The sequence below is a fragment of the Apiospora aurea genome, assembly GCF_038362705.1.
Source record: "Apiospora aurea strain CBS 24483 chromosome Unknown utg000005l_segment0_segment0, whole genome shotgun sequence".
Lineage (NCBI taxonomy): Eukaryota > Fungi > Ascomycota > Sordariomycetes > Amphisphaeriales > Apiosporaceae > Apiospora > Apiospora aurea.
Genome location: NW_027117392.1, coordinates 2,002,199 through 2,016,952, shown reverse-complemented (window position 1 = coordinate 2,016,952; position 14,754 = coordinate 2,002,199). Strand labels below are relative to the sequence as shown.

At 53.5% G+C, this 14,754-nt stretch overlaps 4 protein-coding genes across 4 annotated transcripts; all 4 read left to right on the top strand.

Moving 5' to 3' along the window:
• Positions 1-927: 927 nt before the first annotated feature.
• PG986_007195 (Serine/threonine-protein kinase RAD53) lies at positions 928-4,641 on the top strand (the record flags this gene model as incomplete). The annotated part of the gene is made up of 5 exons (XM_066843417.1): positions 928-1,710; positions 1,772-2,059; positions 2,113-3,059; positions 3,233-3,907; positions 3,963-4,641. Coding segments are annotated over 5 exons (3,372 nt in total), but the record flags the coding sequence as incomplete, so codon positions are not given.
• Positions 4,642-5,758: 1,117 nt separating this feature from the next.
• On the top strand, positions 5,759-6,706 carry PG986_007194 (uncharacterized protein; the record flags this gene model as incomplete). Its single annotated transcript, XM_066843416.1, has 2 exons — positions 5,759-5,762; positions 6,150-6,706. 2 exons carry the CDS (start codon positions 5,759-5,761, stop codon positions 6,704-6,706), a joined length of 561 nt encoding a protein of 186 aa, XP_066699528.1.
• A 952-nt stretch (positions 6,707-7,658) lies between these two features.
• On the top strand, positions 7,659-10,221 carry PG986_007193 (oligosaccharyl transferase stt3 subunit; the record flags this gene model as incomplete). Its single annotated transcript, XM_066843415.1, has 5 exons — positions 7,659-7,806; positions 7,871-7,894; positions 8,004-8,678; positions 8,736-9,891; positions 9,951-10,221. The coding sequence occupies 5 exons, from the start codon at positions 7,659-7,661 to the stop codon at positions 10,219-10,221; spliced, it is 2,274 nt and encodes a 757-aa protein (XP_066699527.1).
• Positions 10,222-11,164: 943 nt separating this feature from the next.
• On the top strand, positions 11,165-14,682 carry PG986_007192 (uncharacterized protein; the record flags this gene model as incomplete). The annotated part of the gene is made up of 3 exons (XM_066843414.1): positions 11,165-11,199; positions 11,517-12,881; positions 13,833-14,682. The coding sequence occupies 3 exons, from the start codon at positions 11,165-11,167 to the stop codon at positions 14,680-14,682; spliced, it is 2,250 nt and encodes a 749-aa protein (XP_066699526.1).
• Between the last annotated feature and the right edge of the window lie 72 nt (positions 14,683-14,754).

The following is a 14,754-nucleotide window of genomic DNA, read 5'->3' as shown; positions in this document are numbered from 1 at the left end:
GTTGGTATCGCAGGACTACCAAGTCTCGACTACTAGCCCAGTGACGTCCCGCGCAAGGTGCACCTGTCCCTGTCGCGGCTGGCCGCCTGCAGCCCAGGGTTTGGGGACGGCGCCAGCCATCGAACGAAAAGTCCCGTGTGAACAATTGAACATTGCCTCCAGTCTAGTGCTTGTATGTAGGTACCTCAACTAAGGTCAACTGGTAGGGAGCATGCCCGTCGTCTCGACTTCACAACCTTCTTCCAAGTACCGCAACTCTTGCCTTCTTTACTCAATTCTCTGATTGATATATACCTACACACATATGTACTTCTTCATATATTGTATACACACACTTTTACACACGCTGATGCATGGCGCATCACTTCTCTTCTCGCGCCCACCGTCTTTTTCTTCTTCTTTTTTCTCGAACATTGCCCTACGACGCGCGCTTGGATTAATACCTACTTACTTACTTACCTAACCTAGGTAACCTAGGTACCTACAGAATCCAGCTGAGCGCGTCCCGTCTGCTCGCCCGCCTGCCTAAGGTTTTGACGTTACCTCTGCCCGATTTAGTAAACAGGAACCACGGCAACCAGGGCGCACCCCGCCGTCCGATCTTCCCTGCCATCGAAATAGTTGCCTGCACACGGCGCCTTTCATTCCTCTCTTTCTCTATATAGCCCTTCACTGTCCACTGTCCGCTGTCCGCTGTCCCTGCTCGCTGTATAGCTCTGGGCTGGTTTCCAACCTTCAACTCCAAAGGCGTTGCTTCAGTCGCTTATACACCGGCTGCACGACCTCGACCTCTTGCAGTCGGTGAAGACACCATCGGCGGTTTGGCTCCTCTTTGCTTCCAGCTTTAGGCCTAGGCGCGCTGGCGAGCTCAGTCGCGCCTGTTTGCGACTCTTGCCCAATGGATGACTCGGTGGAAGACTCGCAGGCTACACAACAAGGTGCGGACTGAATTCCCCACTGCGTCGCATTGCGTCGCATTCCCCGAGTGCTTGTCTAATCCTCCCTTCCTTAGCGACGCAGACTGCACTCGATCCGCGCCGGCTTGGGAAGCAAAACTCGGGCTTCTCTGACGAAGACATATCCGATATCGTCTGCCTCCTGTATCCCAACTCCGAGAATGCGAGCCGCGAAATTCAGAGGATAGCCGACGCGCCGGAATTCAGCCCGCACATCACGGGCCGGTACGCTGCCGATGCGATCGACTCGGATCTATACAAAGAAGATGGTGCCCGCCAATTTGGCCGCACCCGCGGCCTGGGCGATCATGCCATCGTCCTGAAGCTCTCCTCCGCCGTCAAAAGCCCGCATCTGGGCTTCACCTTCGGTCGCAATCAGACTCGTTGTGATATATGCTTCACCCACGACCCGCACCGGAGGCTCAGCAACATCCATTTCCGAATCTACATAAACAAGTATGGCGTTGTACTCCTCGAGGACCAGTCCACAAATGGGACTATTGTCGACGACGTCCTGCTGAAGAAGAAGAACGCGGAGGACGGGACCGGCGCAGTAAGACGAACGCTGGACAGCGGTTCGACTGTGAAAATATTCATGCACCAAAACAACGACGACTTGCAGTTTATTGTCCGAGTGCCTCGCCGCGACGATCACCTCGAAGCGAAGTTTCAGAAGAATCTCCATGATTACCTCATGAGGCTGCAGAGTCAGGATCCAGACCGAACAATTATAGCCCCAAATTCTGCTCCCGGTGTAAGTAGTTCCCGTTGTGACCCTTGGCACAGCGTTCCAGTCATGCTAAAACAACAACTAGGGCAAGTTGATGCCGCCACCCAATCCAAGGCGTCAACAACGCAGCCCAATCGACGAGACGACTCAGCTCAACACGGAGCGCTTTCCACGAGAATGGCGTGGTGGTGATAAATACAGCCGTGTTGGCGTCATCGGCAAAGGCGCTTTTGCGACCGTGTACAAAGTCACTTCGAAGTACAACGGTCTACCTTATGCCGCGAAGGAGCTTGACAAGCGCAAGTTCATGAAGAACGGAATCTTGGACCAAAAAGTCGAAAATGAGATGAAAATCATGCAGCGAGTACACCATGTAAGCCATGCCATGATTGTCTATCCCCGTGCCAGCGCGTTGACGGTGACTAGCCAAATATTGTGCAATATATCGAACATTTCGACTGGGACACCCACCAGTTCTTCATCGTAATGGAGTACGTTCCTGGGGGTGATCTCGGCAAACTGGTTCAGGAGAACAATGCAATCACGGAGCCCTTTGTTAAGGTCATAGCGAGGCAGCTGATCGACGCCGTGGGCTATTTGCATGACAACAAGATTACACATCGCGACGTCAAGCCAGACAACATCCTGATAGAATCAACAAGCCCGCTCATCGTCAAGCTAACCGACTTCGGCTTATCCAAGATGATCGATACCGAGCAGACGTTTCTGAAGACATTCTGTGGCACTCTGCTCTATTGTGCCCCCGAGGTCTATTCCGAGTATAGCACATACGACGAGAATGGCCGTAGGCTACGTCGTCAGGACCGGAAACCCATTAATCGAGAACGCTACGACCATGCGGTGGATATATGGTCCCTCGGAGGGGTGCTGTTCTACGCCATCACAGGAGCGCCCCCTTTCCCGGTAAAGAATGGTATCAGCTACACCGAGCTGCTGCATCACATCATGACTCGTCCGCTAGATACGAGGCCGTTGATACAGCAAAACGTCTCCGCCGAGGGTATTGATTTCTTGCAAAGGATGATCGATCGGCGCCCCGAGACCCGTGCCACAATTGCAGAGCTCAAGGCCCACCCCTGGCTTCATGAAGCTGCCGGCGAGTCCTTTGACGAGATTTCCGACGACGGACTTGAGCACGGTGCTTCTCAGTTGAGCCTCCACGACGGGCAACACAACATGGGATTTGCCGAGGCCAGCGCGATGCTTGAACCCCTCCCTGACTTCTCGATGGAGGAACTCGAGGAAGATAAGGAAAACTACACATTCGAGGACAATCAGGCCGCCGCCGAACAGCTCTGGGGCGAGGTGAACAACTCGGCATTCGGAAGCTCGGGCGCTGTCCATGAGTCGAGGTTAAATATTCCGCTATCCGGAGTTAGTGCGGGGGAGACCGAAATCATGGGGGCCACCGAGATCCTGGACAGCTTTGAATCCGACGACCTATCCACCCCCGACAACACAAGGCATCCCAACCTCGTGCCATCTTGTCATCCGACGACTCGATATCTACTGGCAACTCCCGCAGCATGGCGCTAGGCGCTGGATCTCAGAGTCTAGGAGGGGCAGAGTCTTTCCTGGGGAACCTGAACATGAAGTCCTTGGCGCGGACCGAAACGAGTTTGCGAATTGAAGGCAGCGACCTGAACACGAGTAAGAGAAAGCCAGGATACGACAACAGTGATGAATTCGACCGTCCGAATACTGCCCTAAGACCGTCGTTCAAGAGGATAAAGTCGAGAGAGGATGATGATGATGATGGTTCGGACGAAGATGCAGTCACGGACGAGCTGGGTTTGCTTGCCAGTGTCCCCCCAATCATTAGAAGTGAATCGGGGCGGCAAATGGACTATCCTCTCCACAAGACCACCTTCTGGGACAGTGCCGATAGACAGACATGGCACCTCGACTACCCAGAAATGACTCATTTGCAATATGCCGCCTTCACAGAGGCTGTCCAGAAAAGAAAAGAGCACTTTAACCCAGGAAAGTCCCCCCTTTGGGGTCTCGCCATGAGATACTTTCCGCCCAGACGCAACAAGCCTTTGGGGTCGACGATAGGCCCTCAAGAAACGCAGCGTACACTTCTACGACGCGATAGCCGATCTCTTGGTCGGTTCAGAGACTGGGACGAGCCTCAGACGGATCCACTTGCTCTGGACGATGAACTGGCCTCGATACCAGATACCCTCCCCTCCCGACAGTCAGCTGTTGAACGCAATGCACGAGTCTGAAACGCGTCGCAAGACGGTTGCCAGGTTTGTTTCAACGCCGAAATCGGGACCCATGTCTGGCTCATTAATCGGTGGCATATGCCTACCGATGGAGGATCCAATTATGTCCTGGGGCAGAGAACGCGACAACACCGTCGTGTACCAGTACCCTTTGGAGTCAAAGGTGCCCAAGTATGCTTTCCGAGTACTGCTATGGAGGGAAGGCTACACCGGGTCTTCCAACGACTTCCGACCTTGGGGGCGCAGCCGCTCGGCTGGCAGCGCAACTCTGCGCGCTTCCCCCGAGCCGGAGTCTTTTGCTTTCTACATTTCCACAAAGGCAACCAATGGCTTGCGGATAAACAACAATCCACTGCAGCCGAATGAGCCGAAGAACTCCAAGGCTCCTTCGAAGTATTGGATGAAACTTCACCATGGTGATACCATTGTTTTCTGGGGCACCGATGATATCCACAACCAAGCGAAGCTTGACTTCGAGTGCTATTGGGGTGGCTCGTCTACGCGCCGCCCTGCTGACGAACCACCAACGTGTGTGCCTGATGGAGTTGCGCGCAAGCTTGATAGCACGTGGGCTCGAGCCGAGAAGAGCCTACATGCCGACCGCATGAGGGCGGAAGCAGATGCCGATCACGAAAGCCGCATGCGGGATGTCTCACGGGAACAAGAGCGCAGCAGACTGTTTGAGAAGAGGCGTGCCGAGGCGGTCAGAGCCTTAGCTTTACGTGCCAGCAGACAGCCTTCCCCTCTCGGCCCGTCTCCTTTTGGGAGGAACATGCCAAGATATCGACAACACAGCCCAGCTGTCCGCAGCAATGTATAAAAGACCACTTCCTTATTTATCGGTTGCTCTCAGTATCCCCTTCAGCCCTGCTACTTTCCTCACTATCCAAAGGCATACCAACGCATAATTCGGGCACGTCGTCTCTCTATTTACTAATCGGCGATCTGCACAACGGGGGAATAAGTTGCAGCGCGTGGCGTTTTCTGAGCTCTCTTGTCTGCTTCGATCAAAAGAACGTCCTTTCCTTTCTTTTTCTTTTGTTGCCGAAGTAGAGAATCTGGGATTGGGGCCTTGAAATTACAACTTAGATGTTAAGAAACACACATCGTGTGATGATTTTGCACAATTGCTGCTCTTGCGTGAGCGCACACTATACAAGAGGGAAAGCAAGTACCGGAATGCAATTTGGGGAACAAATGGGTAGAAGACCGCTCTCTCGAAACAACTCAGGTAGCTTGCCACAAACGAACGTAAATACATCTATTGCTCTTTACTAAAAGCTCTTCCGTGATGCTCTAGTATCTAACAAGGGGGTCCGGCCGCAACGTTCTGTATGATATGAATTCCTAATAGAGAAAATAGAAAGGAGATGGATAAAAGTGTTAAAAAAAGACAAGAAGATGCAGAATCTGCTTGTAAATAGGGAGGGACAAAAAGAGGAATCTGCCCACTAACCCTGGAATCGAACCAGTGATCTCATCATGTCGTCGGTCGGGAACCTACTAGGTAGGGTCCTTCAAAAAGGAAGGAGTAATGCCCACTACTGGAATCGAACCAGTGATCTTATGATGTCGGTCGGTCAGAAACCCAATACTAGTCATACGCTTTACCACTAAGCCAAGCGGGCTTTGAACGTTGAAAAGCTTGGCCGGTACAACAGATTAAGAAGAAGTGGAACGAACGGGTCTTGGAGTTTTTTTTTTTTTTTTTTTTCCCATGATTTGATTTGAGAGGAACCGGGGGTGTGTGGGTGGGTGGGGATGATCCGGGTGAACTGGCGACTGGCGGACGGCTGATGAGCGGATGGTGTTGTACATCTATGGGTAAGTGCAATAGGAAGATGCCCTCGAGCCCCTGCTCATATCAATATCAACTAATGTTCCTCCCGAAAGTAATCCATTATATGAGGGAAACGCCGGACGTGATATAGCAAGGATGACATGAACAGCATTGGTGTCACAAGATTGACGTCAGCTGCATTTCTAGGCTGTTTACTTACCTACTACCCCAACAGTGTTTGGTTGATCATGCGCGCAAGCCACCGGAGCACGTATATATATACAAGTGAAGAAAGGGCTGCTGGCTAGTCTCTGCTAATTCGACCCGTCGTCTTTGCCCCTGTGCATCTCATCTGACCCTGAGAAGCTGAACGAACGGTGCGACGATCGAGAACTGCATTTCTTGACAATACCAAAGACCATGCCATCCAGCTCGGACACCCCCCGCTCTCCGCGCCCTTCAGGCCACCAATGCCGCGGTGCTCACCACGACGGCGGGCCTCAACCTCGGCCTCTCCTTCTTCGTCATGCCGCGCCTGCTCGAATCACCCACGCCGCTGATGCTGCGCCAGTGGGGCCGCATGTTCGCCGTCACGTCGCGCTTCTTCCCGCCCGCCATGATGGTCCCGGGCCTCGTCCACGCGGCCCTGGCGTGCTACTACTACACTGTCACCACCGCCGCCGCCGCCGCCACCACCGCCACCCGGAGCCCGCAGAAGGGCGCCGTCTGCAATGCGGTCGCGGCGCTGGCGGCGCTCAGCGTCATGCCCTGGACCCTCGGGCTGATGATGCCGATCAACGAGAAGCTGCTGCGGAAGGTCGACGCGGCCCAGAGTCTGGGCGCGAACGAGGTGGAGGGGCGGGAGGTCGGGGTCAAGGAGGAGGAGACGGCGCACGCGCTGGTTGACCGATGGGCGCTGTTGAATCTTTACCGTGGTGGTGCTGTGCTGGTTTCTGGCTGCTTGGGGCTGTATGCTGCGCTCTTCTAGCCAGCAGGGCAGGAGGGCAGGAGGGCTCGAGGGCTTTGTACGGGCATAGTTATTCTCATGATATGATGAGCATACGCTGGATAGGCTGTAGGTTGAGTTGGTTTTCTCTACTCGGACTAAAAACAATGCTATTTCTGCTTGAGAACAGGATGCACGCTATGGGGTATTATCCCTTCTCATTACCAAGCTAGAATTCTATATCTGCAATATATACCTGCCTGGTGCATAGGTATACTCATGTGTATACATAGCACCGCACGCCGAGGCAAGAAAGATCCGGCGACAGTAAGTAGATGCAGATGCAGATGCAGATGTAGATGCAAATGTAGATGTACCTTAGATATATCACGATGCCCCGGGTCGGCACTTACCTAGCAGGCCTGCTACTCCCCCGCCTCGCGCTCATGCCTACCTAGGTACTTATACCACTAAAGACCCCTGTTTCTGAGGCTGCCATGCGCCTATGAGAGCGGTTTGTGACGCGCGGAAAGCCGATCCACCCAGCTGCGCACTCACCCACCTTATCAGCGGGCAGTGGCCTACGTGTAGGTACCTACTCTAGGTAGTGACTTTGATTGTTAGCGACCTTACCCGGCAGGCTAGGTACCTCTACCCTACCTACCTTTTCTACATAGGTATGTGGATTGGAGCCCTTGAGGAAAGCGTCCCAAGCTCCAACCAGCCCCAAGCTCGGGAAGCAAGCTGTCCTCAATTGGAGAAGCAAAACACCATTTGATCCAAGCCAATTGATTCAATGCACGCCACGGCTTGTCTTGAAGTCGACTTGGAATCCACTTGGCCCGACCTCACCCAAACCACCCACGAAACAACACCAATTCTACGTGTACTTCCCGCAACGGTGTCCCAGCCCTGGTTGCCGCGACTTCCATGATCACCACAACTCCCTAATCGCTTTTTTTTGTCCAAAGGGAACCGACAGCTGCGATAAATCATGGCTGTCGCAACCGCCTCTGACCCCAGCCCCATCCAGGTGCTGGCCGACTTTGGCAAGAGCAAGAGTCTACGCACTCTGCTGAGGGTCCTCATTCTCTGCTTCATTGCCGGCGCCGCTGTCTCCAGCCGTCTGTTTTCCGTCATTCGTAGGTCATGCCCATGTCTGCGTTCTAAAGTAAATGTGCGCTAACCAACCGCCCACCATTCCAGGCTTCGAGAGTATCATCCATGAGTGTCAGTCGAGCCCCGTCCCTCCTACCCCAGGTCATACAGAGGAGCTTCCCAACATCTGCTGCTCTGGTGCCCAACTACAATTGCTGACCCTAGGGACAAAACAAAACAGTCGATCCGTGGTTCAACTTCCGAGCAACAAAGTACCTGGTCGCAAACGGATTCTACGATTTCTGGGATTGGTTCGATGACCGAACATGGCACCCTCTGGGCCGAGTCACCGGAGGAACGCTGTATCCCGGCCTGATGGTCACCAGCGGTGCCATCTACCACGCCCTCCGAGCCCTGACCATTCCCGTCGATATCAGAAACATTTGTGTCTTGCTGGCCCCTGCCTTCTCCGGCTTGACTGCCTTCGCCGCCTACCTCTTGACCAATGAGATGACCACCAACACCTCGGCTGGTCTGCTGGCTGCGGCCTTCATGGGAATCACTCCCGGTTACATCTCGAGGTCCGTCGCTGGTTCGTACGATAACGAGGCCATTGCCATCTTCCTTCTGGTCTTCACCTTTTACCTGTGGATCAAGGCCCTGAAGCTTGGTTCCGTCCTGTGGGGAGCCCTGTGCGCCCTCTTCTACGGTTACATGGTGGCCTCTTGGGGCGGCTATGCCTTCATCACCTGTCTGGTGCCTCTCCACGCCTTTGTGCTCATCTGCATGGGCCGGTACAGCACTAGACTCTACGTCTCCTATACCACCTGGTATGCCCTGGGTACCTTGGCCAGCATGCAGATTCCTTTCGTCGGATTCTTGCCTGTTCGCACTAGCGAGCATATGCCTGCTCTTGGTGAGTACTCTATCCCGAATCAAAAGTCCATTGAAACCCCGCTAATTATTTCACCAGGTATCTTTGGTTTCCTCCAGCTGGTCGCTTTCATTTACTATATTCGATCAGCTCTCTCAGGGGCCCAGTTCAAGGCCTTCTTGTTCGTTGGCCTGGGTGCAGTCTTCGGACTGGCGCTGTTGGGGCTTGTCGCCATGACCTCGGCCGGCTACATTGCCCCTTGGTCCGGTCGATTCTACTCGCTGTGGGACACGGGTTACGCCAAGATCCACATCCCGATTATCGCCTCGGTGTCGGAGCATCAGCCTACAGCCTGGCCTGCCTTCTTCTTTGACCTGAACATGTTGATCTGGCTGTTCCCTGCCGGTGTTTATCTGTGCTTCCAGGACCTCAAGGATGAGCATGTCTTTGTTGTAGTCTACGCCCTATTCGGAAGCTACTTCGCCGGCGTCATGGTTCGACTCATGCTGACTCTCACTCCGATTGTGTGTGTCGCCGCTGCCATGGCCTCCTCGCAGCTTCTCAGCACTTTCCTGTCGGTCAAGTCCCCTAAGGCTAAGGACCCTGAGCAGGAGGATGTCGCAGACGTCTCATCCAAGAAGACCAAGCAGAGCGCTGGCAGTCTCCGCAGCGCAAACTCACCCTACGTCGGTGTCTACAGCTTCTTGTCCAAGGGCTTGGTGTCAGGTATCATGACCATCTATCTCCTCCTCTTCGTGCTTCACTGCACTTGGGTTACATCCAATGCCTACTCGTCTCCCTCGGTTGTCCTCGCCAGCAGAATGCCTGACGGTAGCCAACACATCATTGATGATTACCGTGAGGCCTACCAATGGCTCCGCCAGAACACCAAGGAGGATGCCAAGATCATGTCGTGGTGGGACTACGGCTACCAGATTGGTGGCATGGCTGACCGCCCCACGTTGGTCGACAACAACACTTGGAACAACACCCACATCGCCACTGTTGGTAAGGCCATGAGCTCCAGCGAGGAAGTCAGCTACCCCATCATGCGTCAACACGAGGTAGACTACGTCCTGGTTGTCTTCGGAGGCTTGCTAGGATACTCTGGTGATGATATTAACAAGTTCTTGTGGATGGTGCGAATCGCCGAGGGCATCTGGCCCGATGAGGTCAGCGAGCGAAAGTTCTTCACTCCTCGTGGCGAATACCGTGTTGACGGGGAGGCCACCGAAACCATGAAGAACAGCTTGATGTAAGTTTTCCCGTCGCCAATCTACAATGGCAGTTGACTGATAACAATGGCTATGATAGGTACAAGATGTCCTACTACAACTACCACACCTTGTTCCCTCCTGGACAAGCCCAGGACCGTGTCCGTGGCGTCCGTCTCCCTGACACCGGGCCTGTGCTCAACACTCTGGATGAGGCTTTCACCAGTGAGAACTGGATCATCCGTATCTATAAGGTCAAGGATCTGGACAATGTCGGCCGTGACCATGCTGCCGCCGCCTCGTTTGAGCGAGGGCACAAGAAGAAGAAGGCCACTAAGAAGCGAGGCCCGAGAACGTTGAGAGTGGACTAGGTGATCTATACGGGCTAAAAGCCGTGATGAGCACTGGGGAATTAAATATCTTGTCACGTATGGTATCCCTGGGTAGTTTACTGAGTTGAGAGAACAAATGACCAGTGATGAGGGCATTTGTATGTAACATTTATCAAACAAAAGCAAGGCGTAAAAAAATAGATTCTCTTGACTACCACCTATTATCACTGCTGTGTGCTGTTGGTGGAGTGCTCCGTCATGCTAACCGTGGACTCATGGACCTGTGGACGCCACGTGCCGTGCCTGCACCTCATTGTTCACCCCTTTCTGAGAGGCGCTGCCTATTCTTGGGGTTGGATCACTTACTTCACTGAGCCCTTTTCTAGTGTCGGGATGGGAACAATCCATACATGGGGCTCTTTGCTGGCCTGACGGAATAACTCTAGGAGTTGGGTGCACATTGTCGACCCGTCGCCCGGAATGTTCAGCAACAGAATCTGGCGACGGTGGATTCGTCTGTCATCATCAACCAGATGCAACATCAGAACAATCGCCGAAGCACTGATGGTTCTTCTAACATACAATGTTAAACGATTGTGGCACCGCATTTTGACGAAGGGATCTCTGCTCCAAGTGACCGTTTCGTAATCGAAGCTTGTATTCAATCGTAGTCGCACTTGACCTTGTGTTCAATTCACTCCAGAATTTCTCTCCCACCACCACCACCACCACCACCACCACCCAGCTAATTGCCAACGGCCGTTCGCAGCCTGACCAAGACACTTGCTGTCTGGGCTCATTCTTCGGTTGTTCGACCAGTGGCTTGGTAACACCTGCAACAACTTCTTCTCTCATCGCCATCTTTCTTTCCTCCCCCCTTCTCCTTGCGTGCTCATACCACCTTCCAGAACTTGAATCATACACAAAAAACACCCACAAGAGGAAGAGCAGGAGCAAGAGCAACAACATCTTGGCGTGAGGCATGTGGAAGTCCTTCAAGGCCCTTGGTGCCGCCAGGTAAGTCACTTTCGTCCTCGTCGTCCGACTTTTATAAGATCTGCCTTGGCCTCCCCGTTCCTCGAGAATTGGTCCTCCCCGTCCCATAGCAGCTATTCCCTATTCCGTCGCATGTTTGTCTCGTCGCATGTCGCTTCCGTCGCAAGTCGATCTTCCGTCGCAAGTCAATCTTTCGTCGCATATTTGCACAGATCAGCATCCTAGCCCAGCTCCTTGAACTACATACAACTTTCTTCACATATGACATCGTCTCTGGCTTGTCGACAACGGTACAACTGCCCTGGCATGTCGCTGACTATCAATATTTATGTTCACAGCACCCAAGGCCATGTTGACGGCCAGGCATCACTAGACGCCGGTGAGCTCCAGTTCCCCGAGAGCTCGTCCTGTGTGACCAAGACAAAGTCGGGAAAGCCTGCTCCAGCCCGTAAGAAGAACAAAGAGCTACTGCAGAAACATGGCTTCGATGTCCTAGGCCAGAGCTTCGGCATCCCATCTAGAGCTGATTTTGAGAAAGAGGCTCTTATGAACACTCCTCCCAAACAGACTGCTCACCGTCGTTCCTTTTCGGCTTCACCATCCGACCAGGATTTCGAGGTTTACCTTGACGAGGACTTGTCCCCTCGAGCCAAGTTGAAACCAGTCCACCATAAGAAGGCTAACACTCCCTCTTCGTCTGAAAAGCGAATCCGCCACAAGCCCGGACAGACAGTAATGTGCCCTGAGAACATCCAGTTACCGATGGCCAGCACAAAGCAGGGACATCGTCAGCGATCACGTGCCATGTCACAGTCAACCACGTCCTCGAGTGCAAAAGAAAGCCGCAAGCAGATGGTTATGTACAAGTCGGACGACGATGAAGACACAGACTCGGAGATCACCCAATCCTCGACGTCTTTCTACCTCCCGCAGCCTCCGCCTCCTCCCAATATACCGCGACAGAACCACATGGCGTACTATCCTACGCACCCGACAATGGCTGCCTACATGCCTGTTGTCTACCCCATGGCCGGTAATGGATACCACATAACTCAAAACCCGGTTGCTGCCCCGTTTCCAGGGTTCTATTATGCCCAGCCCCTTCCTCAATATTCCCAAGCTGCTGGCTCCAACGAGTACCCGCAAGGTTTTGTAATGAACCAAGTCGGCCCGTTGCCAGTACCTTCACACCTTCTGCAGCCACAGCTTGGAAGTATGGCGTCTTGTATTCCGCCAATGGCAAATATTACAGCAGGCCTGGTTCCTCCGCCACCGCCTCCCCCTCCTCCGCCGATTGCTAAAGCGGGGGTTACCTCACATGGCGACACCCAGGCCGAGGTCGATAATGGCAAAGCAGTATCCGCTGGAGGAGACGAGCCAGCTCGTGACAGCAACTCAAATAGCGGCCATCAGCAGGATGGACCGTTACTGGGACGAGATCCGAGGCAGTCTACAGAACTGGAGAGCAAGATGTTGGTGAATAATTCTGAGAAACAACAAGAAGAATCGACAGCAGTACAAGATGGCGAGGAGCCATCTGGTTTCCCATATAAGCATGTCTGTGCTGGATGTGGCAAAACGAGATCCAATGGATACCATATGACGCACCGCCTGAAGAAAGGCGAAACCGCCGAGCCTGACTACTGCCGACGGTGTGTCGCAGCTGCCGCATTCACAGACTCCGAGGCACCTTCTATGGACGGGTATAGCCAAATCCTTATCCCAGATGTGAGTGTTCCTGGTGTTATGCCATTAGCTAGTTGTCCAACTAACTCGTCTCTAGGGGCCCCTTGCGTCGAGCCGAAGCAGCGGCGCAGAGTCGCAGATTAGGAAGGGTCACTATGTATTTGACGATCGAAGCCGTCGCCACAAGCTGCACAGGAAACCCAGAAGACGGAGCTTCCTCAGATCCTTGATGCGTGCCTCAACACGTCACACGCTTAGTAGTGAGACCAGATCTATGTCCTCTGCCGAAGAAGCAAGTTCGCGAGCTTCCTCACCTATGCCAGGATGCAAAGTTCCTCACAAGGCCTCGCTTGCGTCTACAGAGCACTCATCCCGCAGGGAAGATATTGCAACGCCAATCACCCGCACATCGATCAATACACAGCACTCCAAGAGTGGCTCACACAAATCCAAGCTTGCTACCATGCAACTATCGGATGTTCGTCCTGCATATGAGGACGAGAAGGAGAACAACTACAAGCCCCGAGCGCTTCCCAAAACTCGAGATGAACAGACCACCGCATCGGTCACAAAGCATGGAGAACCTGTCCCGACTCGTAAGAAACCGAGGTACAAGCAACCAACGGTGCGTAACGAGGCTTCGGAACTTGCCAACAGAGATTTGGACTCCAGCGCTGTTGATGGCAATCGTACCGACTTTGTCACTCAACCATATGAGGGCCTGCCTCATATTTCATCTCGTGTCTCTAATGAGCGTTCTACGTTCTCCGATCTTACTACGTCTGCACATGGTCTGCCAGCCAATGCGGGCATGGACACAACCCGATCGCTGGCCGGCAGTAGAAATAGCAAGGAGCAAGTTCCAGTTGACGTGGAGCAACTGCTAGCCCAGAAGAAGCCCCCGGCACTGAAGAGTTGTCGTGGACTAAGCGGAGCACCCACAGCCCGGTTGAGACTATGTTTCCCAGGCTTGTATCCTCGGTTCTGGGAGAGGAGGCCAACCCGTTTGGCGAGTACGACTCATCACCCAGAGACCCTGGCAATGCGTTCGGCTCCATACCCGCTACTCCAACCGATGCAGCCTCATCGAGCCACGATGCATATCCCTACATTGTGAATGATTCGTGGGGGTATGAGCAGAGTCACTTCGAGAAGATGGCCGAGGAGCTGGCCGAGGAAGATCTCATGCGTGCTGGTAAGCGCTCGGGACTTTTCGATTCGTCGCGAGATAGTTCGACGGCATCGAGCAACCCATTCTTCGGCAACCTGACACCAAGTTTGATCTCTATAGAATCATGCCCCTCGGACGAAGAACGCACCGATGGCAACGACCACTACGAGATGGCTGCAGGAGGTGTTTCTGACGGGGAAGAAGAAGACACTGCTACGGGCAAAAAGAGCCCCAAGCAACTGGGTAAGCATATCTGGGACACAAGCATAGGCTCTTGGCATACTGACGACTTTATAGAATTCTCCAGCTCAGAAGACCACGTTCGCAAGACTGCAAAGTACAGCAAATACGCTGATAATAGACACAATAATGTCAAGACCACCGGATACCGCATGCCGGATGCACGAAATATGTACAATCACTACGACATGGAGTCAACCCTCTCGAGTCACTCGTCTGACTTTCAGCCGCCCGCGGATGGCTCGTCTCTCCTTGCTCATACCGGACATTCGATGGACGACATCCCCTTTTCGGACACACGAGCCCCCGTCGCCGACTCCGCCGCCTTGGTGGCCTTCTGCGACCCTGATCTGGCCACTAGTCATCAACGTCGCATTCGATTTCACGCGATTCTCCCTTGCCTATAAACTGCCTTGCACTGGCCGTTTTCTCTTTACACCTTTGCATGCTGAGATTTGCACACGAGCTTTTGCATTGGA